Source organism: Eleutherodactylus coqui, chromosome 8 (genome assembly GCF_035609145.1).
Source record: "Eleutherodactylus coqui strain aEleCoq1 chromosome 8, aEleCoq1.hap1, whole genome shotgun sequence".
In the NCBI taxonomy this organism is placed as follows: Eukaryota; Metazoa; Chordata; class Amphibia; order Anura; family Eleutherodactylidae; genus Eleutherodactylus; species Eleutherodactylus coqui.
In genome coordinates, this window is record NC_089844.1 from 73,088,654 (window position 1) to 73,115,517 (window position 26,864).

General features: G+C 41.1%; 1 protein-coding gene across 2 annotated transcripts in view; it reads left to right on the top strand.

The window, feature by feature from the left end:
* The window catches only part of OLA1 (Obg like ATPase 1), a 179,564-nt gene extending 153,177 nt beyond the window's left edge, over nucleotides 1-26,387 (top strand). For both annotated transcript variants that reach the window (XM_066575831.1, XM_066575830.1), the window contains 4 exons: nucleotides 6,015-6,155; nucleotides 6,811-6,907; nucleotides 12,440-12,562; nucleotides 25,839-26,387. In XM_066575831.1, coding sequence (XP_066431928.1) covers nucleotides 6,015-6,155; nucleotides 6,811-6,907; nucleotides 12,440-12,562; nucleotides 25,839-25,940 — 463 coding nt within the window. In that variant the 3' untranslated portion in view covers nucleotides 25,941-26,387. The remainder of the gene's footprint in view (nucleotides 1-6,014; nucleotides 6,156-6,810; nucleotides 6,908-12,439; nucleotides 12,563-25,838) is intronic.
* Nucleotides 26,388-26,864: the final 477 nt, after the last annotated feature.

Consider the following 26,864-nt stretch of genomic DNA (forward strand, 5'->3'; position numbering starts at 1 on the left):
ATCGAATATATTTTTTAACTCGTGTTAAATATGTTGTAGTCTTTTTTTTTTTTTCCCAAACAGTGGTTTCTTCTTATAAGGTGCGCTACAGCCAATAAAAGCTTTATTTTTTTTAATGTGACCTAACCATTGGATTACATTAAACCATTTAAGTGAGGAGTTGCTTAGTATTGCAGCAAACTTTTCTTGTGGATAGTTCTATTATATTAGCAGTGTGCTGCCTGTTCTTTTGTACATGTCGTACTAGCCTTGTTGAGTGGGGTTAGCTTCCACATCATCATCTTTTCAGACTTATGATCATTTATTTTAACCCACCATTGGAGATGATTCAAGTTCTAAATCTGTAAACTGTTTTCTCCTAAATGCATAATTTTACAAAAAATTGTCTTACCTCTTCCGTAGGATGTAGGGTACACGTTGTGTCTTAGGACATTCAACTGTGTCTTGCCCAAAAAAGTTTTGAAGAATATACAATGTAGAAGTCTGTACCATTGTCTTGTAAGCCCTAGGCTCCGTTCACACTTCCAGCTGTGGTTTTCTTTATGGTTTTTGGTCATAAATGCCAAAAAAATATTGCAGCATGTTGCCTATTTTTTTCTGGCAAAATGATGAAAATCGGATGGAACCCATTCTAGTCAGCAGGCTCTGTCAGACACTTCCAGTTTTCATCGTTTTTGACAATGCAGCATGGCTTTTTCTTGTGTGTGTTCTATTTCACAATGAAACAGAAGAACCGGAATGTGAAGAAAGCCTCAGTGCTGTAGCAGTTCTTAATGAATTGAGGAGCTGCAGATATCTTAATTTTTATATTAATTTATTTTTCTTATTTTGGGTATAAAATGGTTATTGCCACTACTATGTCCTATATATTTATATGTGATGATTAAAATATCTTGGTGATTACCGTATTGACTTTAGCAGACCTACAGACAGTTTGGGGTATTCCTATCTAGGTCTACATTACGGGGCATAGTCCATGTTGATAACATTTCAACATGAATTTACCGCATAAGAAATCTGAGGCTCATCAGATGGCATGGATCCACATGTGGTTTAGGCCACTTCAGTGGGGCTAATCCATGTGCCGATATCCCGATGCAAATTGTCTGTCAAAAAGGGACGCATCACTATTTTTCCATGACATGAATTTCAAATCTGTGTTCTATAACCTGTGACACAGATTCCCATTCAGATGAATAGGACGCAAATTTTATATAGAATCCACGCGGTTTCCTTGTCCACTCCACATCTATTTTTGACGCATGAACACTGCCTTTAGCTAGGGCATCTCGGACACAGCCATGATTTGTGGTAAAATAGCATCAACTCGACTAATAATTGTACTCAAAGATTCTCCAAGGGGGGGGGAAAGCGCATCAAAAAATAGATATGCAGTGAAACTTTTTGAGACTGCCCAAAATTGCATTGACAAGTGGTTGTCTGTGAGGGTGGTCTTTTCAAAGATGGCAACTTGTATGCATGATATATGGTGGAACTGATAATCTGTCATAGAAAATCTGGTCTGGAAAAGGGTAGCTGTTTTGGGAGAGGTTCCACCGTCTATTACCTGCCCTTATTTTTGAGTGCTCTTGAGTTTTTGAATGAACTTGTTTTTAAATCACTTTAAGCCCTGTTTATTCCGCTGTTGCCATGTTGTAATTGTATAACCACACACCCAAGTATCCTGCTTGGAAATGTGTAGGGCCAGAAACCTATATGTGCCTATAGGCAAAACATATTACTAACTTTTATCCAGCTGGGGGATTTTCATAACATTTGTCTTTTACTCTTATTAACTTTGTTCCAAACGGGACATTTAAAACCCTTTTGTAGCTTTTAAGCTAAAATATGCATAAAACATCTAATTATAAATCTCCTGTCTACAGATAGGAAGTATTAAAGAAAGGAGCCTGCATTCATGAAGCCCCCATTACTGTCCCATAACTGTCTGTCATTGCATTTTTCCAGTATTTACCGTTATCGAGTGAAGCTCGATACATCTAAACTAATATACCGTATATGTGAAATCTTACTAAATATGTCGTACAAAATATTAGATTCTTGGATGTTCTTTTTACATCTGCACACTGTGGCTTCTGTTATCATCCATGGGACATGAATAAAGTGGAAGAAATAACGGCACATTTTAGGAGTAGCCCCTACCAAAAGTAATTATTCCTAATGCAACACCGGTATTGCATTGCTGGATTTCTGTTTGCATGACTTTGTGGTTCAAGAAAGGAAAAGAAAAGGGTGTGGAGCAAACCCAATGATGATGAGGGCCTGAGTCACAGACAAATCTCCAGAGCGCGGAAGCCTCAACAGGGTTGTGGAAAAATATAAATACAAGTGAATGATGGGGGTGCTCCCAACCAGATGCACCCACCAGCGATGGGCAAATTAAATATGTGAAAGACTAAAAAACTGGTGCTGCTCTCCAATGAAGATCACAGGACAGTGCGATGGAATATCTAACTTCTCTTTTATTACATGAATTAAAAAACAGCAGATGCGCGTTTCGGGTAAACCCCTTCATCAGTCGGGCTGCATGAAACCTAACACTCAGGGCTTGGGGTGTAGACCCAAAAGTGCTGGTGGTACCAGGCGATGGAGAAGTTCAAGACCTGTAACGTGTATGCAGATCTGTCTACCCTTACCTTTCAGCAAATATCAAGAAAGACATCAGATTTCTCACTGTACAAATAAACCTTCTTGCACAGCTGCAAAAAGGATAAGCAACGCCCAACAGAGAAATGCATTTTCTTTCAGTGCTGTTTTAGATCATGCCACTCATCATTACGATTTCTTGAGTCAGGTTACCACAGGAGGTGGTGAGTTCTTCAATGGAAGTCTACAAACAGAGGCTGGACAGACATCTGTCTGGGATGATTTAGTGATCCTGCACTGAGCAGGGGGTTGGACCCGATGACCCTGGAGGTCCCTCCAACTCTACCATTCTAGGATTCTATGAGTCAAGAGGAGAATTGAAGGGGTTGTCCAGGGCAAAGTTTTTATTTTTATTTATTTTTTAATAAGCCATATTATCTTCACTTGATTTTGTAGAAAGTGTAATTTTTCCCCAAAAAGTGTAGCTTTTTGCAGTTTTACACCACGTTGGCTTATTTTCTGAAAAATGCGTGTGGCTTAGCGGGAGAGAATGTAGCCTCCCACAAACTGGCACATTCTCACAACAATAACTTATGCGAGAAAGTATAGCACAAATCTAGACAGTATAGATTTGCCTTCATGGCGCACAGGCCGGCCAGAGTTGCGCCTTATTTCTTAAGATGCGTGTGGGTCCTAATATGTGCATTCTGCTCTGGCCCTGCTAGGTAGATGAAAGCCCGCCTTGATAAATTCCCCCCATACTGTCCGCAAACTTTCATGGCATGAGTTTATGCTTAAACCCCCCAAATCTGTCATCTTGCCATGAGAAATACGTATTGCTAATAACCGTCATGTGAATTCTTGTGGCCACGGATGTAAATTGTGTGGTGTGTAAACAGTGACATAACTGCAGCTTTGAAACCTTGTTCTGCAATTATCATTACAAATGATATATATAAAGCCAGATTCCGTTTGAGATAATATATGCAAATTTCTGTTTTCTTTGCGGAAATCTGAGCTTTTGCTAAACCCAAGTTATATATTATTTCATTAACCTCCAGTAGCTGCAGAAGGCTTAGCTTGCGATCAAACCCCAGTTATTGTATTGTTCAAAATGAGACGTTTTGTGATGGAGCTTCTGTAATTTCTAAATTCCATTGTTTCTTTTATACATGCGCGAGATGAAATATGTATAATTCGGGGAAAGCAACTCATACAAATCTGTGCAAGACATGCAGAGGATGTAAACTCAGGCTTGGGTGTAGATGTACTACTGCGTGCGGTTCTGATATTTTTCTTACATTTTTAAGTTCGCAATTTAGGCCGGAATCGCATAAAAAAGAACTCGTTAGACTAATTAGCCATTTCGGTCGGTGTGTATTCTTTGCCAGAAATCCACATGCCTTACTGGTGGAAAAATGACAGTAAAATACGCGGAGGCGGGTACAAAAAAGCATTTTTCATTCCACAAAACCGCTGCGCTCATGCGCGCACAAATACGCATGCGCTCGTGTGAATCGGGCCTCATAGGCAGATTACCTTGTCTATCAGTGGGAAAAAAACTGTCGCTAAATGGAGGTCTTAATATCGAAAACTGAGAAATGACTCGAAGGATGATGTGGGCGCTTAAATATGCCATAACCTTTTAATATCCTCTAAATTCCAAATGGGAACTAATCAGTTTACTTGACGTTAACAATAGCCACTTTGTTGTTGAGTCAATATATATTAGGCATGTCGGGGATTATAGACCATGTCTGGTAGTGCAGTTTAGTATCATTTACTTGAACCAGGATGAATTGCAATACCATACCCAACCTGTGAACAAGAGTGGCACTGTTCCTGAAAAAAAGCAGGGCTGTCTATCTACTGCTTTAAAGGGGTTGCCCGGCTACGAGACAATGTTTTAAAAAAATGGATCCAAATCTATTAAAACAATAAAAGAACAGTTACTTTCCCATCCTCTCTTCCGGTGATCTAGCACTAAAAACCCACGTTCCGCCGCAGCGGTCAGGTGCCGTTCACTTGGCATCATGGCTCCTAGCATCTAAACCGTGATGTGATGACGATGGTATGTGACCATTGCGGTCTGTGATTGGCTGCAGCAGTCGGGTAATGGCCGTTCCCAAATTAAAGGCCAAGAGGCCAGCAGGGCTGCGGCGCTGGATCACCAGGGGGAAGCGGATTGGAAAGTATCTCTGCTTTAATTGGGTTAACAGATTTGGATCTATTCTTTAAATGATTGTCTCGCACCCAGACAACCCCTTAAAGGAATAAATCATGAAAACTGGGTAGCTCCCAATATATCCGCCTCGGTTATTAATTCAAGTACACAAAAAAATTCTTTAAACCGATTAGGTATAAACTGGGGAAGATTTAGTTCTCCAGACATCTTAATTTGTGGATACATTGTCCAAAATAACCTGTATTTATTGCATAAAGAAAACAAAATGAACATTACACACACTGCAATTAAAAAGAAAAAAAAATTATGAAGTTCAAGGTTGGGAAACATGTACTCTCTACTGTGGGGCCCTGATGGGAGACTAAGAATAACAGTATGTAAAGCAACCAAGTATACAAAGACAACCATATGAAATATTTAGTGCGCACAGCTCGATGTATATCATCTTCAAATATGGGCTCATTACCCTTTTTGTATGTAGGGGCCAAGTTACTACAGTACTAGAGATTCCAACCCAAAAGTTGCTATTGTGTCCCTTAGGGCCCACTCACCGGGTGTATCGTTACCTGGTGTAATCCATGGTGCTAAAAGCCCAATGATTTATTTTGGGCCACTTTCACATGAGTGTCCTATTTAGGTGCATATTCTACATCAATATGGGCTCTAGGAATTTAACCTACGCAGCAAATGTGCATGTTAAATGCATATTCGCTGTGCAGCGAGTAATACGCATGAAGAGCCCCTAATGCGATGCATTCACCACCACTCACATGATCGCCTTAGATTTTCCCAGATGATTTTACTTATCACTGGTTAACTTTACATGTTGTATGACATAAAGATGTAGCCACTGGTGAGAACAAATGGTCCACCACATGGCTTCTTGTTCGTAGAAGAACGCCCCTCTGTCCCAAAAAAGGGTCACTTGTTTTTACTACCTCCTAAAACTTTTCTCTAGAACACTTTTCCATATCAACACTTCACTCCTATAAAAAGAAAAAAAAAAGGGTCCGAAGTAAATGCCGATGAGTGAAATATTAATGGAGTACACCTGAAGCAATCACGAGCCGTTAATGCCTTGACCTTGGAAAGCAATACACAAGAAGGTGGCATCATAAAGCCGCGTGACTCTTATGAATATGTATGTGCTACTTGATAATAATGAATGTGGCATCGTCATGCATGCACTACAAGATAATGTTGTGCCCTCTTTTGTCTACAGGTTGATAAAAATTAAGGAGTGGGTGGACAAGCATGACCCAGGGGCCTTGGTCATTCCTTTTAGTGGGGCCTTGGAACTGAAGCTGCAAGACATGAGTGATGAGGAGAAGCAGAAGTATCTGGAAGAGAAAGTGACACAAAGGTTAATTAGCATTCATTTTCCCTACACTTTATTATCAACTATTTCCTTGCTGTAATTTAATTGCTTGCACTGATAGAATAATAAATGACAGAGTAATTACCATTATAAAGAGGGAATCTTCTCCTTTCTTTATCATGAGACAGAGTTGAAAAGATTTATTTGAAATTAAGTTTTTAACTGTCATCTGTCATCGGAGCGCAGTGTTTTTAATTATAGCATAGGTTTGGGGGGGGAGGTAAATGGGGTGGGGGTACATTTTTTTTTTTTTTTTTTAGAGGGCGACAATCAACCCGAAATTCTTTCGTCATACGTTAGTAGAACAGGAAGCTTATAGGTGTAAAAAAATAAATAAAATAAAATGGTATTTTTTTTATTTTTATCTTGAATGATGACTCAATGTAAATAGCCTTCTGCTGATGTAAGGAGACGGCTATGAAAGAGAGATAAGTTCCACTGGAGGGTTTATTTATTTAATTTTTTTATTTTTTGTGCGTGTGTTTATTTTTCTTAACACAAGAGGTTAAATCTGCGAAGGACTTTCACGTCTAGCCGGTTCTCCTTGAGGTTTTGTGAAATCCAGTTCTCGAGTAGGGCTGATGATACAGCCCATCCCTCTCGTAGTGATATGAACTGATCACTTGCCTTCTTGTTTCAGTGCCTTGTCCAAGATTATTAAAACTGGATACGCAGCACTACAGCTTGAATACTTCTTCACCGCAGGCCCCGATGAAGTGCGCGCTTGGACCATAAGGGTAAGGCTGGTACTTTATTCATCCACACCCTTCAGTTCCCCCCCACTAGTGAATTGAGATTGATATCAGGCACTTTGTAGTCTGTCATGGCGGAGGTTAGCTAGTCATTACACCAGAGCCTTTTTTTTTTGCGTGTGTCCAGGATAACGTTAATTATTTGAGAGCTGCTGAACGGTGAAAGTGGAGCGGCATTGATTGAGGCAGGTAACAATTGATTCTGCCTATTACATAGTCTGCATTTCTTCATCCTGTAGAATCTGGCTACCCCCCTCCTGCGGGCAGAGATAAGAAACGCCAGTATTGTACTTGGTTAATCTGTGTGACTGAGCTTCTTCTCCAGTTAAATTGATGCTGCTCTTCATTCAGTATTCACTAACTTTGTTTGGTTTGTAGGTGTTTCTGTCGTCCCGTTTTTTTTTTTTTTTTCCTTCTTCTTCTTCCCCCCTTCTTCCCTGGGTTGCATTTTCAACTGCGAAAGCAATATAACATCATTACACTCCTCGCAGATACACAGCTGGTATCCAAAACGTAAAGCCAGTGTGTAATAATTCATCCCTTTAAGTGGTTTATAATTTAAGAGGTAGACTTTGTTCTGATAATGCTATACATTCCATCCTGACACTAATAAAAACCGCGATGATATGGGTTTAAAATATTGATATTCGCTGATTGTGCCCGTGGCGACTGACTAATTTGCTCCCACAGGACAATGAGGAGGGAAACGGTTTTGCTTTTAAATGGAAATACCCTGTGTGAGGGCTCCCATTATGCCCGTGTACGCTGCAGCGGACGTAGCTACAAATTATGTATTACAAAATATGTAATTATTACAAGAACGTACAAAGACTGCAGCATTCCTTTGATTTGGATCAAAGTAATACTATTTCTAGAGAGAAGCTCGAGAGATTTAATTCTCTCTCTCCGCTGCTCCGGGGACTTACAAATATATGCAGAGCCTCTTAGCAAGGGACGGGGTCAAAGGTAGCTCTAAAAATACACTGTTTTACCGGGTTGTCAATCTGTCCACAGGAAATTCAGGAACGGTTAGCGTTTGTATTGTGCGCATTTATATCATGGGTAAATAATCGAAGTTTCTGTTATCTAAATTCTATCCCATTGGATAATCTATAACGTAGAGTATTAGAAATACTGTATTTACACTCCAAAAATAATCGTGAGGTTAAATTCTCTTGTATAAAAAAGACAAGCGTATTATGAAGCGGAGACTTTTATTGTCCAACCAGAAAAATTACATGGGCAAGTTTTTGAGTCTGCTTAAGGCCTCTTCGTCAGGTTTTGGTCAGACTGTTTGAGAAAAAAGACACATGTATCTATATTTGTGTGTGTGTGTGTGTGTGTGTGTGTATATGTATATATATATATGTGTGTGTGTGTGTGTATATATATATATGTATATATATATATCTATAATATGTATGTGTATATATATAATGTGTGTGTGTGTATGTGTATGTGTATATATATATATATATATATATATGTGTGTGTGTGTGTGTGTGTGTGTGTGTGTATGTGTATGTATATATATATATATAATATATATATATATATATGTGTGTGTGTGTGTATATATATAATGTGTGTATGTTTGTATGTATATGTACATATGTATAGATAGCGTGTATATATGTATGTGTATATATATATATATATATATATTATTGTGTGTGTATATGATATAGATAATATATTCCAAATAAAAGTAACACATTTTTTTATTGAGACCTGTAGGTAAATAGTGCACCGTTATTTGCACCATAGTGGTGAAACGTAACAGTTTATATTTTGTTATCTGATAACGATTCTGTGATAGTTAAAGAAGTTTTGCAGAACTTGAATCAGTGAAGGATGCAAAATTACTGAAAGAGTAGAAAGTTTTTGCATACATAAAAAAAGAAATAAAAAAAGAAGGACTTTTCAAAAATATCCAGTTTTCCTTTTCTCTTGGTCTGGTGGACTAGCACCTCCCGTAAGAAGCCCTACCATATAAGTGATAAACGTCCACTTTGCCCCACCAAGGAGTAATGAAGGGTAGTTTTTCTAACAAGAATGATTGCACTCGTTCTGCATCTAATGTGCTCCGATATTTAGTAAGGTAAGCATCAGTGAGTAGCCATATTAGCCCAATACATCTTGCATTGTAAAAACTGTGCTTTACCATGTCAGGATCCTAAGCAGCTTCACACGCGTTATTAGGCAGCCTCAAGTTACTGTTATTTCTCAAATCTGGGTGGTGGGCTCGAAAGTTGGATGTCCTGGAGTGTCATGCAAGACTGATGCCTTCTAATCCTGAAATCAAGCTCTTGAATCTCCTCTTGTGTTCATTTTGATTTTTTTTTCAGTGCAGAACTATTACAATAAACTTTGTCTCTTGATTCTTTACAAGCCGTTGTCTTATCCATAGGCGGTGCATACACACAGACGAGGTTCTTGTCCGATTTTCTGATCAAAATAACACCCATTAATTTGATTGGCCGTACGTACATGGGCTTTTTTTTTTTCTTTTTATAACTTGGACGGAAAGTCAGAGTAAAAAAAAATTGCATCATGTCCCGTTCTTGTCTGATTTTTGGGTACAACAGACAGAACGCGGACGAGCTGCCCGTGTGCTGTCCAATACGAGGTGTGCCTGACCATACCTACTTTAAATTCGTCCGTGTGCATGTACACTTATGCAGAGAGGTGTGAGTTATGCCGACCACGTTACAGGGTGAAGGCTGCTTTACATAGAACGGTTTTGTCCTTCTAAATTGCTATTAAGATCTTGGTTGAATCTGGATTCAAATTCAGAGATTTCAAAACATTTCATCACAGCCAAATGCATTTTGGCAAAATTTATAACCTCCCACCAAGCAAAAAAATGTTGTTCATGAATGACTCAAATTTGTAGGACGGATATCATTGAAGAGGTGATTTCCAAAGTGATGTAGATCTCGCAAACTACACTTTCCACAAAACAAGATTTTTCTATTCTGTGACTTTAGACACTTTGCAATCAAACCTGAAATTTGCAGTGACTGTTTTGAAACAGTTTAACCCCTTAGTGACGGAGCTTTTTTGCTTTTTTCCATTTTCGTTTTTTCCTCCCCCCTTTTATTTATCCTCCGACGTCGCTGTATGAGGGCTTGTTTTTTGTGGGACAAGATGTATTTTTCAATGGTGCTATTTATTGTACCATATAATGTACTGAAAAACTTTTTAAAAATTCTAAGTGGAGTAAAATGAAAAAAAAAGACATTCCACCATCTTCCAGTGCATCTTGTTTCTACGGCGCACAAACTGCAACAAAAATGACCTGATGACTTTATTCTATGGGTCAGTACGATTACTATGATACCAAACTTGTAGGCTGGATTCACACAGGGCGGATTTGCTGCGGTTTTGCCGCAGCAGATCCGCCCGCGGCAAAACTGCCCGCGGCCGCTTATCTCGGGATTAGCCAGCCATGTGGATGAGATTTCTCAGAAATCTCGTCCACACGGGGCGGCTAATCTGCTGCGGTAAATCCGGTTGAAGCTGCGGCCGCCGCAGCCGCGGTTTCAGAAGTTGCAGCATTTCTATTTACTTTCGTTTTTTTGTTTATTTATGTTACGGCCGTGCTCTCCTCTATGGTAGAGCCGGCCGCAACGGAAAAGCATGCGGCCGGACCGCTTCAAAGCCGCCACGGCTTAAACCGCGGCGGTTCTCCCGGCGGAAATCTCACGGTTTTTACTGCGGCCAAACGGCGAGATTTCCGACGAAAATACGCTGAATGCAGCCGTATAGTTTTCATTTTGCTGTACTACTTGTATTTTTTTTTTAAGATATTTAATTTCTTAAAGTTATTTTCTGTGTCCATTTTCTGCAAACAATAATTTTTTTATTTTTCTGTCGTCATAGTTGAATAAGGGCTCATTTTGTGCTGTACGTTCTGTCGTTTCCGTTGGTACCATTTTCGCATACAATTGACTTTTTGATCGCTTTTTATTAAATTTTTTCTCGGAGATAGGGTGACCAAAAAAGTGCATTTCTGGCGTTCTTTATTTTTTTCGGACCACGTTCATCGTGCGGGGTAAATAATGCATTACTTTGATAGATCGTACTTTTACGGACGCAGCGATACCAAATACATATTTTTGGTTTATTTTAATTTTTTATTGCAAATATGGCAAAGGAGTTTTTTCTTTGAACTTTTATGACCTTTTTTTTTTTTTTTAAATTACTAAAACTTTTTTGCTCTTTTTACACTTCCCTTTAGTCCTCCTAGAGGACTACAACCAGCGACGCTTTGATCGCTCCTGCTATAGCATAACGTCATACCGTTTTTTAACAGGCAGTCTATCAAGCCACCCCACGGGGATAGTTTGCTGTGCAGTCTGCTAAGGCCTTTCAAAAGGCCCCCGGCTGCCATTACACTTGCACAGCTCCCCCGATCTTAGCGCGGGGGGGCTTACGGGACCCCTGAACATCGTTCGGGGGATTTAGATGCCGTTGTCAGAATTGACGTCGGCATTTAAAGGGTTAATAGCCGCGATCAGCCAAACGGCCGATTGCGGCTATTGCCCGCGGGTGTCAGCTGTAATAAACAGCTGATGCTCGCACTGTATGGAGGGAGATAGCGGCGCTATCTCCCTCCATACACGTCCTGCAACAGCAGGACGTAAAAATACTATAGGGCCGTCACTAAGGGGTTAAGTGATTTTAGCTCTAACATGTTGCTAATGATACAATAAACATGAAAAGGATGTGACCAATTTTGTATCAGTTTCTTTAAAATATTGATATGAATCACTTTGGATATCGTCTCTTCAATTATTCACATCATTTACATCGACCGCTTATAGAAGCTCATTTTTGGGTACATTAGGTCATGTAAAAAGGCCTTAAAGGGGTTTTCCAATACATGGAAACATTGGTGGCCATGGGGGCTGACATAGATATAAAAACTAATTGCCTCCCCACTGCCATGCTGTTACCCCGTCGTTGCTCTGATGCTTTGACTTTTTCTGCAGTGGTTATTTACCCACGTTGCTGCAGCAGTCAACAGGCTGGCGGACCGGCAAGTCATCAGTGATGTCCCATAAACCTGTCAGGGCTTCTACATTAAAGTCCACATGACAGGTTTACGGGACATCACCAGGCCAGCAGATACGGTGATGTCGCCTATCTCCGGTGCCACGGTAAGTATATCAAAAAGGCACAGTTGGAGTGCTGGGGAACAGTTACCAAAAAAAAGCTAATCGGACAATCCCTTTAAGGTTATGTTGATGTACATACCTTTTACTTTTGACAACTGATGGTCTTAAAGGGAAACTTTCTCCTAACCTGGGAGTAGAGGAATTCATTTTCTGTTATTTCCGCTAATCTACTGTATATTGGTAGTTTCGATTTTAAGAAGTTTTTCTTTTACCTATAAGGAACATATTGAGAGATATGAGAGAGAAACTTTGTACACAAGTCCAGATCAGCTGACTGACCCACCCGTCCTGTAATCCATCTTCCTGAACTGTTTTATTTTTACCTTATTGACAGAAAGGGACAAAGGCTCCTCAGGCTGCAGGGAAGATTCACACAGATTTCGAGAAGGGTTTCATTATGGCGGAGGTAATGAAATATGACGACTTCAAAGAAGAAGGCTCCGAAGGGGCTGTTAAGGTGAGTCCTCACTGCGGCTGGTCTGAGGACAACGCCTCATGGAGAGGAACGTTGTGGAGACGGAGGAATTCGGCTGTTACCTCTTGTTGGCTGACATTTTGCTACTCAATCACAGAGCTGTGGCAGAATTGACTCTTTACTCTTGACAGGTTGACAAGGTTGGGGCTTCTGGTTTCATTTCGCTGGCAAAATTTGAGTTTATGGCAAATAGTCTTATTTATTTAGCATCAAGTAAAAGGAAAGTTCAAAAGTAGTTTGATGTATAATGCATCTTTGTGGTAGAAATAATGGCGTAATGAATCAAAAGTACAAGAAGGCATTAAACCTCACTTAGTGACCGGTCTATTTTGTGTCTAAAGGACCGAGCAATTTTCATCATCGCATTGCAAGAGCCATAACTCGTTGATATAGCCATATGATGCCTTTTATGGGGAGGGATGAGTTGTACATTTTAATGGTGCCACATATAATGTGTTATGTTGCTTTTAAAACTTTTTTTTGAGGGGTGGCGGGCAGATGGGAAAAACATCCGGAAGTTCTATCATTGTTTTTTTTCCTACAGCGTTCACTATTCGGTAACCATAACACCGTAACTACCTTCTCGGGATCAGCATGATTATTGCAATACCAAGTTCTTTCTACTATTTTTTACTACTTTAGCACAATAAAAATGTCTTTAAAGTAAAACAATTGAGTTTCCATCATCCCATTTTAAGGCCCGTAACGTTTTCATTTTTCTGGCAATGGAGCTGTGTGAGGGCTTGTTTTTATGGGAAGAGTTGTTTTTATTGGTACCATTTTTTTATTATTTTTTTTATATGGTATTTTATGCATTTAAAACAGTTTTCATGGGTAAAAATGTGTTTTATTTTCTCTAACTGCATTTTTTAAAATTAAACTTTATTCAACTTTTTTGGCCACTTTTTTTTTTTAGTCCCAGAAGAGGACTTGAGGATGTGATCCTTTGATTGCTAGGATAGTACACTGCATTACTTACGCAGTGCATTCTACCAAACCTATGATAACAGCCTATTAGACTCTGTGGGAGCTGTGCCCTAACAGGCTTAATTACATGGCAAGCATGGGGGCCTTTGTCAGGCTTCCAGCTGCCATGGGAATCCATTAGTACCTTGTGATTGCACTACAGGGTGTTGACGAGTGACAGAAAGAGCCCCCCCCCCCCCCCTGTCATCTGCTTACATGTTGCAGTTGCTGTTGATTGTGGCATGTAAGGGGTTAAACAGCCAGGATCTGAGGTTTCTCAATTCCTGACCGTTGAGCTGGAGCCTATCAGTAGTCGGCTAAGCCACCACCTTAAAAAGATGTATGTGCCGATTTAAAGCCCATACATGACCGCCATAAAAAGGCATATTGGTGGTCATTAAAGGGTTTAAAAAAAAAACCAACTAACTCAAACATACATAATGTGGATAATTAGTATGTGGGACTATTTTCTTACTTTTTCTGGCAACTGTAAATCCAAAATGCATAAGGGAACCCGTTTAGATTTACCAGGATTTCTTCACTGATTTCTAATTAGAATGAGGTGTGATTGTTATAGACCATCACAATCTAAGCTAATAGACAGTTGTACCGTTCATATCTTTTATTGAGTAAATCACAGTGCAGGAAAAAAAAGTAAGTGCATCTGTAGTTTCCCTTTTAGAAGCAATCATTTCCACCAAATTTGGCTGCAAGTAAGATTTGCACAACATTGAGGAGGACGTTTGAATCGTTCTTTCCTGCAGATATGTTTCAACTCATCAGTATTTCTGTGATGCCTTGTATGCACAGCCCTCTTAACATCAAGGCACAGCGTTTCGATAAAGTTAAGTTCAGGACTTTGATTCTACTTGTGTGCGATATATGATTGACTTGTGCCCATGCTCTGCCCAACAGTCCCACATGTAATGTAATCACATAGTTTATAAGTAACATTAATCACTACTCCAAGGGCATGCTATGGCTCATTTGCCAAGCGGCAAATCTATTTTTACAGGACTCTGCACAGGCCATGAAAGACGTTTCCTGTGTGTGCACAGACTCATGGAATAAGTTTTTAGTCTGTTTCAGTGTTCTGGTTTGGTATAACCCAACTATAAAGAGCAGGAGTTACGGGACGTTACGTTTCTACAGCTTTCTGAGGAAGGGATGCAGATGTAGGACGTAACATAATCTGGGATAGAAATAACTTTCTGGAGGGAAAGTTGCCATGAAAGCCCTAAAAAAAAAGTACTTTTTGTACCTTGTGATCTTCCATATATGTGAAGATGATTTTACGGTCATTTGAACTTCACAACAACATCATAAATATTCCAACTAATCTCAATAGCGGTTTAGCCGCCAAGTCAAAGACCGATTGTCTAGATAACGACTCGCTCCCCGATCGGGTCTGTAAATCACTAACGGCCACTCGTATCTGTAAAGATTACCTGGTGCTCAACTATTATTACTCACTCTTAATATAATCACATGTTACAGCTGTCAAATGTAACACATGCAGGTTCTTGCTTTAGTTGTAGCCTCCGTCCGGCTTCACATGAGCGTAAGCCCAATTGCACACACATGCGTATTGTAGTTTTTCTGTCCACAGGAAATGTGCTTTTTCGATCATAGGACACACATCGATTTGAAGTGGCTAATTCCTCCGATAAGTTTCAGATGTGTTATTTTAATAGCGGAATTACGTATCGCATTGCCTGCATTTGCGCACCCCCATTGACTTTTATGGGGGACCTTTGGTTGCGCAAATACTCCAAAAAATAGAACGTTCTATTGTTTTTGAGTTTTTTTGTATGACCAAAATGCATGCACCAAAATACGGAAAAGTAAACAAACCCAATGACATCAATGGGTTCTCTTTTCTGCATATTGTGCGCAAGTTTTCTGCACGCGAATGCATCCATGTGAAGCCGGTCTAATAGACATATCATGAAAAATACATTTTGTATACAGCCACCACCATCACTCTCTTGTCAACGCCGCTCATGTTTGTACGGAGAAGATAAATACGTTATACAGTTATCTTGCGCTGAACGGCGGCATTGATGTGGATAAATGACATTTGTGTGTAAAAATGGCCACAAATATAAAACTTCATCAGATCACACTGCGATTTCCCAACAATCTAATGTCTGGGGGCCAAGGGCCCCTACAGGGGTAGAAAAAAAGGATTGACAGGTTGAATTTTCCTTTCTTATCCTTCTAGTTTCTGCGTGGTAAGAGGTGTTTGGGCACCGCTTTATCTTCATTTCTTGAGGTGAAAGACTGAATCCATTGTACTTGATGATGTTGCAATCTACGCTTATAGGCCTCTGCCAAGACTATCTGCTCTCGGGATCCGCCACGGAAAAGTAGTCCAGCACCTCACTGTTCCGAAAGAGCTCTTTAAAAAAAGAATCTATGTTGCCCATAGCAACCAATCACAGCACAGGTTTCATTTCTTATACTATTTAGGTAAAATGAAAGCTGCGCTGTGATTGGTTGCTATGGTGCTGGCCTACTTTTCCGTGACCACCTCGGGGGGGTTGTAGCAGATTACAGGCTTATATCCTGCTTTATTCTATATAAACGGTGCCACGCTTGTTAATGAGCTGTTTCTGATATTGTATCTCAGCCCCATTTGAGTGAGTGGGGCTAAAGTGCCTTTGTTCCCGATCATTGGCCCATGCAACATGTGCGTCCGCCTTATCATTGCCCCTTATGAAGGTGTTGGCAATCAATCAGGTCACCGCGTCTTTTATACAACACCAAAACTCATCGTGTAGCCGGGATGTGCTGCCAACCACGATGAACGTATACCGGGGATGCATGTTCATATTAATGATCACTAATTCCCCATCGGCCTGAGTAAAAGATATTTCAGATGGCTAACGATGAAGATATGTCTTTATAGCTCTTTATTTAAAGGGGCTGTTGGATTACCGGATAACATGCCCCCCGATAGCTGCAGCTGTGTAACAAAAACAAGCTGTATTTACCCCTTCTCTACTGCGGAGATCCAGCGCTGTAGCAACACTGTCCTCCATCATTATTGTGGAAGAGGTCGTCACAGGAAGTTACCTGATTCCTGCAACCAATCAGAGGCTATAGTGTCATCACCCGTTCTCTGGGCATCAACACTCACATCCTGGACGCCATGATGCCAGAGCGGTGACCCTGCAGCCTCTGGTTGGCTGCAGCAGTCAAGTGACATGTTGCACAACAAATACAGGAGGACGGTGGGGCTACAGCGCCGGAGGGGTAAATGCTGCTCCTTTGGTTTGTTTTTTAATGCAATTGCAGTTATAGGGGGTATGTTGTCCAGTATTCGACAACCCCTTTAAAGCCAAATCCAATAAATCAGAGTACATCTCCAGGATTGAGTATGTATGGAATATATGCAATTTCATCAATTAGTTCAGCTGCTACAGTATACACAGCGTTCATTCTAGAATACAGGAGTGTTAGAAGGCACAAGTCCGGCGTCAAGGGCAACTAGTCCTCGCTGTCTACATGATGTACCAACTCCATCAGTGGTCACTATATGTAGGTTAGCAACAATAGAAGTTCCTCAGCAAGGTCTGTGCAGGATGTGGATAGACGCGTTTTATAGGATATGTAACATCAAAGCAGTTGAGGTTTCGCTTGTGTTTCCTTCGGCACCTCCGAGCTCTACAGAAGTCCTTATAATATGAGCTTGTACATTTAGTGGAGGCACAAGGATGCACCCATTAGTTGCTGATTTGCTGCAGCCGGACTTCAGTCCTCGTCTCACCGGTGTTTCCTTTATATATGAATGAAGCTGCAGACGGATCACATTTAGTTCTGAGGTTTAGTAGATGACAGGATGTATCACGTCCTGCAGGTTTGATGAGCAGCATAAATCTGCTGCTGTAGATCCTGACTAATATCTAGTAGAGATCTCCAGTCTCGAGGTTGTCTATTATCATCCTGGGCCTGCAAATGAACTTTAGTCATGCAGGCGAAAACTCTCAAACTTGTGTGAATTCTCTGCGATGTATCCTCCTTGTGGACACTAGAGGGCGGATGTTGATTGGCTCTGCCTGAAGATTCTGAATCCCGGATAACTTTCTTTGCTATCGATGTGACGTCACAGCCGTGTATCATATTCACATAATTGTTGGCTTTATATGATATCATGGAATAGAATGTCCCCTAATGATACATAAAGAATGGAAACAAAGGCAGATTCATTTCAGTTTTCACATCGATCACCCATTTGGAAAAATCATTCTGGTAATATCAGGTATTGCTAGTAGTACATTAACATAGCACCACTTCTTACCCCAGGGGGAGTGCGAGAGTACCAAGTCCTTCCCCATCTGTTGGGGACAAGCAGTCTTCTAAAGAGGTTGTCGCACTGTTTTCGAGGCTCCTGAATGACAAATTGCTTTCATAATACAGTACAGTGATGGCAGTACAAAACCATTCAGGATTCAAGGAAAGCTGAGTGACAGCCAATGTAAGCAATGAAGTAGCAACTATATTTTGGGCGTGTGGATTGCTGCCAGTGCAGGGCAGATGGGTCGTCGCAGGGGCATGTGGGTTGCTGCCGGTGCAGGGCAGATGAGTTGGCTTAGGGCATGTGGGTTGCTGCTGGTGCAGGGCAGATGGGCCGCTGCAGGGGCATGTGGGTTGCTGCTGGTGCAGGGCAGATGAGTTGGCTTAGGGCATGTGGGTTGCTGCTGGTGCAGGGCAAATGGGTCGCCGCAGGGGCATGTGGGTTCCTGCCGGTGCAGGGCAGATGAGTTGGCGTAGGGCATGTGGATTGCTGCCGTGCAGGGCAGATGGGTCGCCGCAGGGGCATGTGGGTTGCTGCCGGTGCAGGGCTGATTGATCGCTGCAGGGGCATGTGGGTTGCTGCCAAAGCGGGGCTGATGGGTCACCGCAGGGGCTTCCTCACTATACAAAGGTATATTTCACCTTCTGCTCTTCATGGATCCCATGTAGTATCACGGAGCGATACATACATGATGGCTAGCGATGCGTTATTTTATAGGAACACGTAGGTCCAACCATATTATCCACACGTCCGTCAAAGAAAAGACCGTCGATTTCTAACACAGTGGGCACCAGCGCAGTAACGTTCATCCGTACCACAATACTTTGCTTTGACAAACATGGGCATAATATATTAGTGTGTAATAAGAGATTATTTTTAATGTGAGCAAATCTTCCTAATAAGAACCTTTTTACTCCATGACAATCTCTTCCACAGGCCACACGCTACTCTTAAATCCACCGAATAAAGAGTAGCTGTGTGCTCTCCGCTGAGTAACATGGGCTTTTATCCAGCGGCATGTAAGTTATTTGATTGGTTCCACTATTGTTAGTTGCGGAGCGTGCGACACTGTTTAGTTGTAGGTGGCACTTAATGTAAAGAAACATTACTGTCACCGCTCGGTGACACCACGGAAGAAAAAAAAGTTGAAGTGTTTTAGAATACATTTGACACGGAGATAAAAGAACCTGCTTGTTTGTTTTTCTAAGTCTCTTGTCGCATGGCTTTGTACTGAGCGGAGTTCTCGGCGATGCCGTGAGGGCGTCTGCCGTGAGGGCGTCTTCTATCAGGTTGATCACTTCAAGTTTGATTCTTCTGTGTCTGAAACACCAGCGCGGCATAACTAATTTAATGCCAGCGCTGTGAACTATACACTGAATAGCTCTGTGTGGGCTTTGTAGTCTACAGGGATATTTCATTATTAGCAATCATATCTGCTTAGGCAAAGCTGGCTTCTACAGATGGCGGCTTTCAAGTGCAAATGAACTGGTTAGACGTGTCTTGTTTAATACATACTCAAGATTCACAAATGGGTATTGATTTTTCTACCAGTTGTTTCGGTTAGCAAAGGAAATGGATTAAATGGTCTCCTGAGCATTTAAAGGGACACTATTACATTTAATTAATTGTAAATCAAATCCCGTATGAAGACGAGGGCAAAAAAAAAAAAAAGCCCTGTGTGTGGCTGCAGTCCGGTGTTGGAAGAGATTTCAGTTATTACCACGAAATGCAGTCTTTATTCGGTAAACCTTATTTTGTTCGGTAGGAGAACCGTTAAAGTTGTAGCATTTATGCTTACAAGGTTATTTAGAACAGTTTACATGGATGTAACCACAGAGACTCAGATGAAGATAATCTCTGCTATTGGCATTCAAATTAATCCGACAGATTAAATTTTTTTTTTTAATGTCAGAAAAGCCAAATTTCATGTAAACCGGGGACTTTTGTTCGGACCTCACATGAGGTCACATTTTTGTAAAGGAATTGTTCACATCCCATTGCAAAATCATTTCCTACCCAGCCTTAAAGGTGTTGATCAGGTATTTTAAAAATAAAACCATTGCGCTTCAATGGCCTAAAACTGAATAAAATATAGGTAAAAGTCCAATAATGTGACATCCTCAGGACAAAGTACTAGATGATCATAAATTTTAATTTCTTATAAACACATTCATATACATTGCAAAAATATACTCATTTACTGGAAATCAACAGATGGTGGGATGTACGTAAATATTTAGCATTCTGTCTTATCTGGGACGGATAAAGGTGTGTTTGCTGTAATTGCTCAATTATTATCCACGTAGTCCTATGCAAGGGCCTATTTTAAAGGCCATGGAAACCTTTGTGCATGAAAAATCAATATGCACATATTTTTACCAAGTCCCTGCACAAAAAGGGAATGAGGCACTTATCTGTTTTTTTTTCTTTTTGAGGTTTCCTTCTCATGCATTTAGAAAGCCTCGTACTTTGCAGGTTCCCCTATATTTAAGTTTCAGGCTTGGGGGTTGTTTTCAGTGATGACCAGCTGGTCTCTCTAATGAAGGAACAGAAGCTCAGCTTCCCCTTCCCTCTTTCAGAGGCTGTGTAGCATAACCACAAAGGCTCAATACTACACAGCTATTTCTCCGTCTTTTCTATGAGTAGCTTCTGGTTGTTCCTCCTCACTGGTGAGAAGAGCAGAAAATTTCCTGGAGTGAATTGAAGTCCTCAGTAATAGTAGCTTTGTTTACTTTGTTTTCCTGATCTCCTCCACTATTACTGTCACATAGCCCTCTGTAATAGCCCAGTGAAAACGAAAAGCAGTGAAAACATGTTAACAGGGGAGCAGGCCAGGGGAGGAGATGTCTTGAATTTGCTAAGATTTCAGTCCTCCAGCCTGCAGAGCCTTGGCAAACAGTACAGTCATAGAAATCGGTCAAATTTTTTTAATGAAAACCGACTACAAAAGTCTTCATTTTCAAAAACACACAGATTAAAAATAAGAGTACAAAGTGTACATAGCCTTTATGGTTCTAAATGCTGTATTTGGCACATATGTTAGGATCTGCTAAAACATCTTCTGTTCCAGGGAGCCTCTGTACTTCATTTTATTTTTGGTATATATGCTGGAAAAGCACCTGATGCAAATGCAGAACAAATCAATAGGGTTTTCCACGTATCCAGCACATCACAAAAGTGTTATTTCTGCATATACTGGGTCAGTATATGTTGCCATACTTAAAAAACAAACAACAAAAAAAACTACTAACGACGACCTGTCCTGTCCGTGCTTGAGTGGGTTTGTGAGTGACTTAAATGCTCCACCCCTGATCACATGATGGTGATGTCATCAAAGGGCCTTTATCCCCAGTGAGGGAGTTACGTGCTCCACCCATGATCACATGACTGTGACATCACAGGTCCTATACGCACATGGCTGCTGTCTGGCACAACTGAGGCGCAGGGGGTTTGTAGTCTGCCCATAATCTGTACAAGGATGCCGGACCTGTAATGTCACAATCGTGTGATTAGTTGCGAAGCATGTAAGTAATTCACTTGGGATGAGTGTCAGTCATGTGATCAGGGGCGGAGCATGACTGTCACCACAGGTCATTCATCTCCAGCGCTGTGCTGCTTCTGATCCCTGTTGTATAGGATGAACAATGTATGTAGCAGAGCTGTGTGTGTGACGTGCATGTAGCACAGCTGTGTGGCGCATTGCGCCACCAGAAACACTGGTACTAGAACTTCCTAATAATTACTTGTTTGCTGTATGATTATGCAGTGACATATATCTACATTATAGGTTAAGGGGAAATTATCATGTATTCCTCTGATACAAGCAAAGAAAAAATAGATGTGAACAGCGCCCAACTTAAAGGGGTATTCCCATCTCAACCAATCCTGGCCGTGATGAGAATACTCACCTGTATGCCAGCCACCGATGGCTGTAATTACGGAATCAGACAAATTGACTGTTCTACACAGTTTCCTTAAAAAGGTATTCCGGCCCAGACTAACATTTTAAAATCTAATGTACAACATGATAATAAGGCTACATTCACACGGGTGAGGAGCTCGCGCACGTTTTGTGCATTGAGACTCACAAAATTAGCAAGAATATGAACTCCATTCTTTTGAATAGATGTATTCACTTATTCAATCGCAATTTATTTCCACTTGTGGGCAGGCAAAAGGGATTTTGCATAGCATGCTATGGCAGGTATCTGCTGTGGAATCTGGGGGCAGACCCTATCCCCGGATTCTGCACTGCAGATACGGGCGTGTGCATTGGTCCTTAATGTATGCGGCTGCTTGAGGCCTGTAGTGTGTACATTAGTGAACATCATATTCAATACAACGTGTCATCAGCTCTTAATTCAGTAGAAACTGTTCCAGCCAACAAACCCGCATCCACCGGGATCGCTCTGCTGGATTATCAGGTGTATAAAATACATAATCTACCTTTCTGTTTCCTCCTTCAATCATCACAAATGTTGAAAATTGAAGAGATTATAAAAATTCCTACAACGATTACCGGTAGAACAATATAAAACGCTGTTCTGTTACACCCCGATGGCATCTGGTTTGTGTTGGTCACCAGGAGCATGGCCGCCCAGCAATAGTTACACTGCATCTGGACAGTCTTCAGACCTTCTTAATTTATTTTACATTGGTTATGTAGTGGCTTTGTGCAAATATAAAAAAAAAAGTTTTTCCGCATCATTCTATACTCAATACCCTATAATGACAGAGTAAAAACAGAAGTCTAGAATTATTTTTTTAAAACTTACATTTTGCATTGACCTAAGTATTCAGACCCTTTTAATATGACACTTGAAATTTAGCTCTGGGGGCCTCCCATTTCTTTTGATCTTTAAGAGGTCTCTATACCTTGATTGGAATCACCTGTGGCAAATACAGATGATTGGACATCATTTTAAAAGACACACCTCTGTCTATATAAGGTCTCACAGCTCACAATGCATATCAGAGCCAAAACCAAGCCATGATAAGGAAAACTGCCCATAGAGATGGGATTGTGTAGAAGCACAGATCGGGAAAAGGCTACAAAATCCTGCTGAACTGAAAGTTCCCAAGAGCACCGTGGGCTCCGTATTTCTTGGATAAAAAATGGATAAAATTTGTAACAAGCAGGACTTTTCCTAGAGCTGGCCAATTTATCAAACTAAATAGAGAAGGGCCTTAGTAAGAGAGGTGACCAAGAACCCAAAGGTCACTCTGGCTGAGTTCCAATGATCCTGTGTGCAGATTGGAGAAACTTCCAGAAGGTCAACCATCACTGCAGCACTCCATCAATCTGGGCTTTATGGCAGAACAGCCAGAAAAGAAGCCTCTTCTCCGTAAAAGACACATGAAAGCCCATCTGGCGTTTTCTAAAGAGAACTCTGACTGAGACTCTGAAATTATGAAACAGAATTGAAGTTAAAAAGTTCAATTTTTAAGCATTGTGTCTGGGGGAAACATGGCACCTCTCATCACCTGCCCAATACCATCCCTACAGTGAAGCACGGTGGTGGCAGCATCATGCTGTGGGGGTGCTTTTCAACAGCTGGGACACGGAGACTGGTTAGGGTTGATGGAAAGCTGAATGGAGCAAAGTACTGAGATGTTAATGAAAACCTGATCCACAGCACGAGATATATCAGCCTGGTCAGAAGGTTCACCTTCCAACAAGACAATGACCCTAAGCACACAGCCAAGATGAGTGGTTTAGCGACAACTCTCGTAATGTCCTTCAGGTGCCCGGCTAGAGCCCTGACTTGAACTCCATCAAATATCTCTGGGGAGACCTGAAACTGGCTGTCCACAGACTGTCCCATCCAACCTGACAGCTTGAGAGGATCTGCAGAGTAGAATGGTAGAAAATCCCCAAATCCAGGTGCAAACCTTGTGGCATCATACCCCAAGAAGACAGGAGGCTGCAATCGCTGCCCAACATGCTTCAGCTAAATACTAAATGCAAAATTTTAGTTTTCCTTTTTTAAAAAGGGTACAAAGCTCTCTAACATTCTACTTTCACTTTGTCATTATGGGGTATTGAGTGCAGAATGATGGGGGGAAAATCTACATTTTTTTTTGCACAAGGCTACTACATAAAATGTAAAAAAAAAAAGGGTCTAGAGACGTTACAAATGCATTCTATATTTTCCACATTTCTTCTATTAAAGTTCAGCTATTTGTGAAGATTCATCAGAATTGGGACAAAGGAAAAGTGGAACATGCTGTTGGCAAGTCCTCCCCTTTTCCTTTGCACTGGTTAGGATAAGGCTGGGAATTCTTGATGACTATGGTCATATGGTCATGATAGAGGTCATGTGGCTGAAGATCGCAGTATAGCCCTACACACTAATAAAAGTCAATGCGGTCACGTTGCAGCTTGCAAGTTGCCACAACGGAGCGATTGCAGGAAATTAAAACTCGTAAGACAAAGCTGCAATGCACAACACAGCCGCTAATGAATACATGACATGGAGCAGTACAAGGCTCAGTTAACATCTGTGTTAGCGCTTTAAGCATAATTCCATTCCTCTGCTCCTGTATACAGGACATTGCAGGCTCCTGTATACAGGACATCGCAGGCTCTTGCAGCCAACCTCAGAGCCAGTCATTGGCTGCAGTAGCTAGTAAACAGTATGCACTTATGAGACCTGGAGCTACCATCTAGGTACCTGCAGGGATCCAGAAGAGGTTTTCTCCGATGGGGAAGGGGTCCTATTTTTAACATAAAAATATTTTGGACAACCCCTTTTAATGAAGGTGATATCAATAAAAAATAGCCGTTCCTGTGTTATATATGATGTACTAGGGGGTACCCAAAAGAAACAGGAATCCTATTCCGGTGAGCAGGGTGTTACTAGTACCAGCTTCTGTTGCTGGGTAAGTGTCAGCAGAACCCTTCTGAGGCGGTGCGTCAGCTGGAGTTGGGGGAGTTTGCGTTCGGCTTCTGTGATTTAAACTTAAAACATTTTTTTCGACAAGTTCAGTTTTTTCACCTATTTTGTGATGGCCGATTCCTGCGAATAACGTGCGGCTGTGAGACTTGTTTCTTTTTCCACTGCTCAAAGCAGTTGTTAATAAATAGTCGCGCAGAGCGAGATTGGTGACTGGTTCTTCCAGCATGACAACACACCTGCCCACACAGCGCTGATGAAAACCGGCATGACCCTGACCTCGCCTGATCTCTCTTCATGCAACTTTTTTTTTGAGAACTTTGAGCAGTGGAAAAGTAAAAACTATTTTACATCCGGATGGTGTTCATATGAATCGGCCATCACAAAATAGGCACAAAACTGGAAAAAAAAATTGCAGAAGTCGTAACGCAGCCTTCCCCAACAACGTCGGCTGGTATACCGCCTCCGAAGGGTTCTGCAAACACTCACCCAACAACAAGCCGTTACTAGTAACATCCGGCCACCAGAAGATCATCCTTGTTTCGCATTGAGCGATATGCGATTTAGCGCGCATGCGCATGAGATCACATGAAACGGCATCACATGATGTCAGTGGACTGTGATGCACTATGGGATGCATGCGCACTAGCCAAGCGCACGGCCGCTGATAGGAGCAATTAGACGCCATGACACTCCTTCATGCAGGTAGCAATTTGGCGCTCTCTCATCTCAATTTTGATTTGTTAATTGTTTTAATTGGTGTGCTATATATATGTCTGTGCTTGTGAATGTGGGTATATTTGAAAAAGACTCTCAGGAGTCGAAACGTCATGTTGTTGTATCGCTTAGGAAGAAGAAAAACCATTTGAATTGCACCTTGGATGCTGCCACTTCTATTTTTACACTTTGTGGATATTTCAAGGATCTATTAGGATCAGGTCCTTTCTTGTGGCCCTTTCATTTCCCGGTCCAGCCGAACACGGCGTCAGTTTGTGCTGTCTGCATCCCTGCATTTCTCTCCGTCTATATAGTCCTAGCGTATCGATTATTGCAGTTCTTCTAACTCCTAACACCCTCCTGTGTTTTTCTGTTACAGGCAGCTGGAAAATACAGGCAACAAGGGAGGAATTACACGGTAGAAGATGGAGATGTTATTTTCTTTAAATTCAATACGCCTCAACAGTCTAAGAAGAAATAGTTTTGTTTTTTTCTTTGTCTTCTTTTTTTTCTTTTTTTTTAAAAAAAAAACATCGAAAGAGAATTTTTTATTTAAGCAGAATATTCTGTTTATTGAATAAAATACCAAACCGGGAACCATCTTGTCAACCCCCACCCCCTTACCCTTCCCACCCCCCACCCCCAAACCAAATAAATGCTGTTTGTTTGGAAATGATATGTGTCACCTCACTGTGAAAATACAAGTTCAGTAAATGTGCTTTCCAAATGATTAAGATCCTACTTGAAATCCTAGATGCTTTCAGGACTCACACTAGTCTCATGATACTTCATTAATCTCCATCATGTATGCCAAGCCTGACACATTTGACAGTGAGGACAATGTGGCTGGCTCTTTTTTTGAATCTACAGATAATGCATGTTTTACAGTACTCCAGATGTCTACACTCAATAAAACATTTGACAAAAACCAGCCTCTGTGTGTTTGGGGATGTCTGTATTGAGTGGATGTGGTGTGCTGAATGCGATACAGCACCTGCTGGCTGCTGATTACAGAATTTAAGACATGTGTATGATACAGTAACTGCCAGTGTGGGGCAGCTGTCATTGTATCTGAAAAGTGACTCTTTCATGGGAATCACAAGATTAGCTTGCCAACAATTGTGTGCGTGTGTCCCTGCAAATGGATAGTGTATACTTTACACTTGGAAGCCAAGAAGAAAATCATTTTCTAACCTTTTTTATACTGATATAGAAGATACATTGCAAGGAAAAGAGAATGTTCGATCTCCTCGGCAGCTTCATACTAGAATTCTAAGAATTCGTGCTATGTTGTGCCACAGATTCCTTAAAGGGATTGTCTTATGCAGAACCTTGCCTGACTGTATGCCCCTATTAGGATGTCATAGAGGTGGGGTCCTCCTGCTCTGGATCACTTTCTATAGTA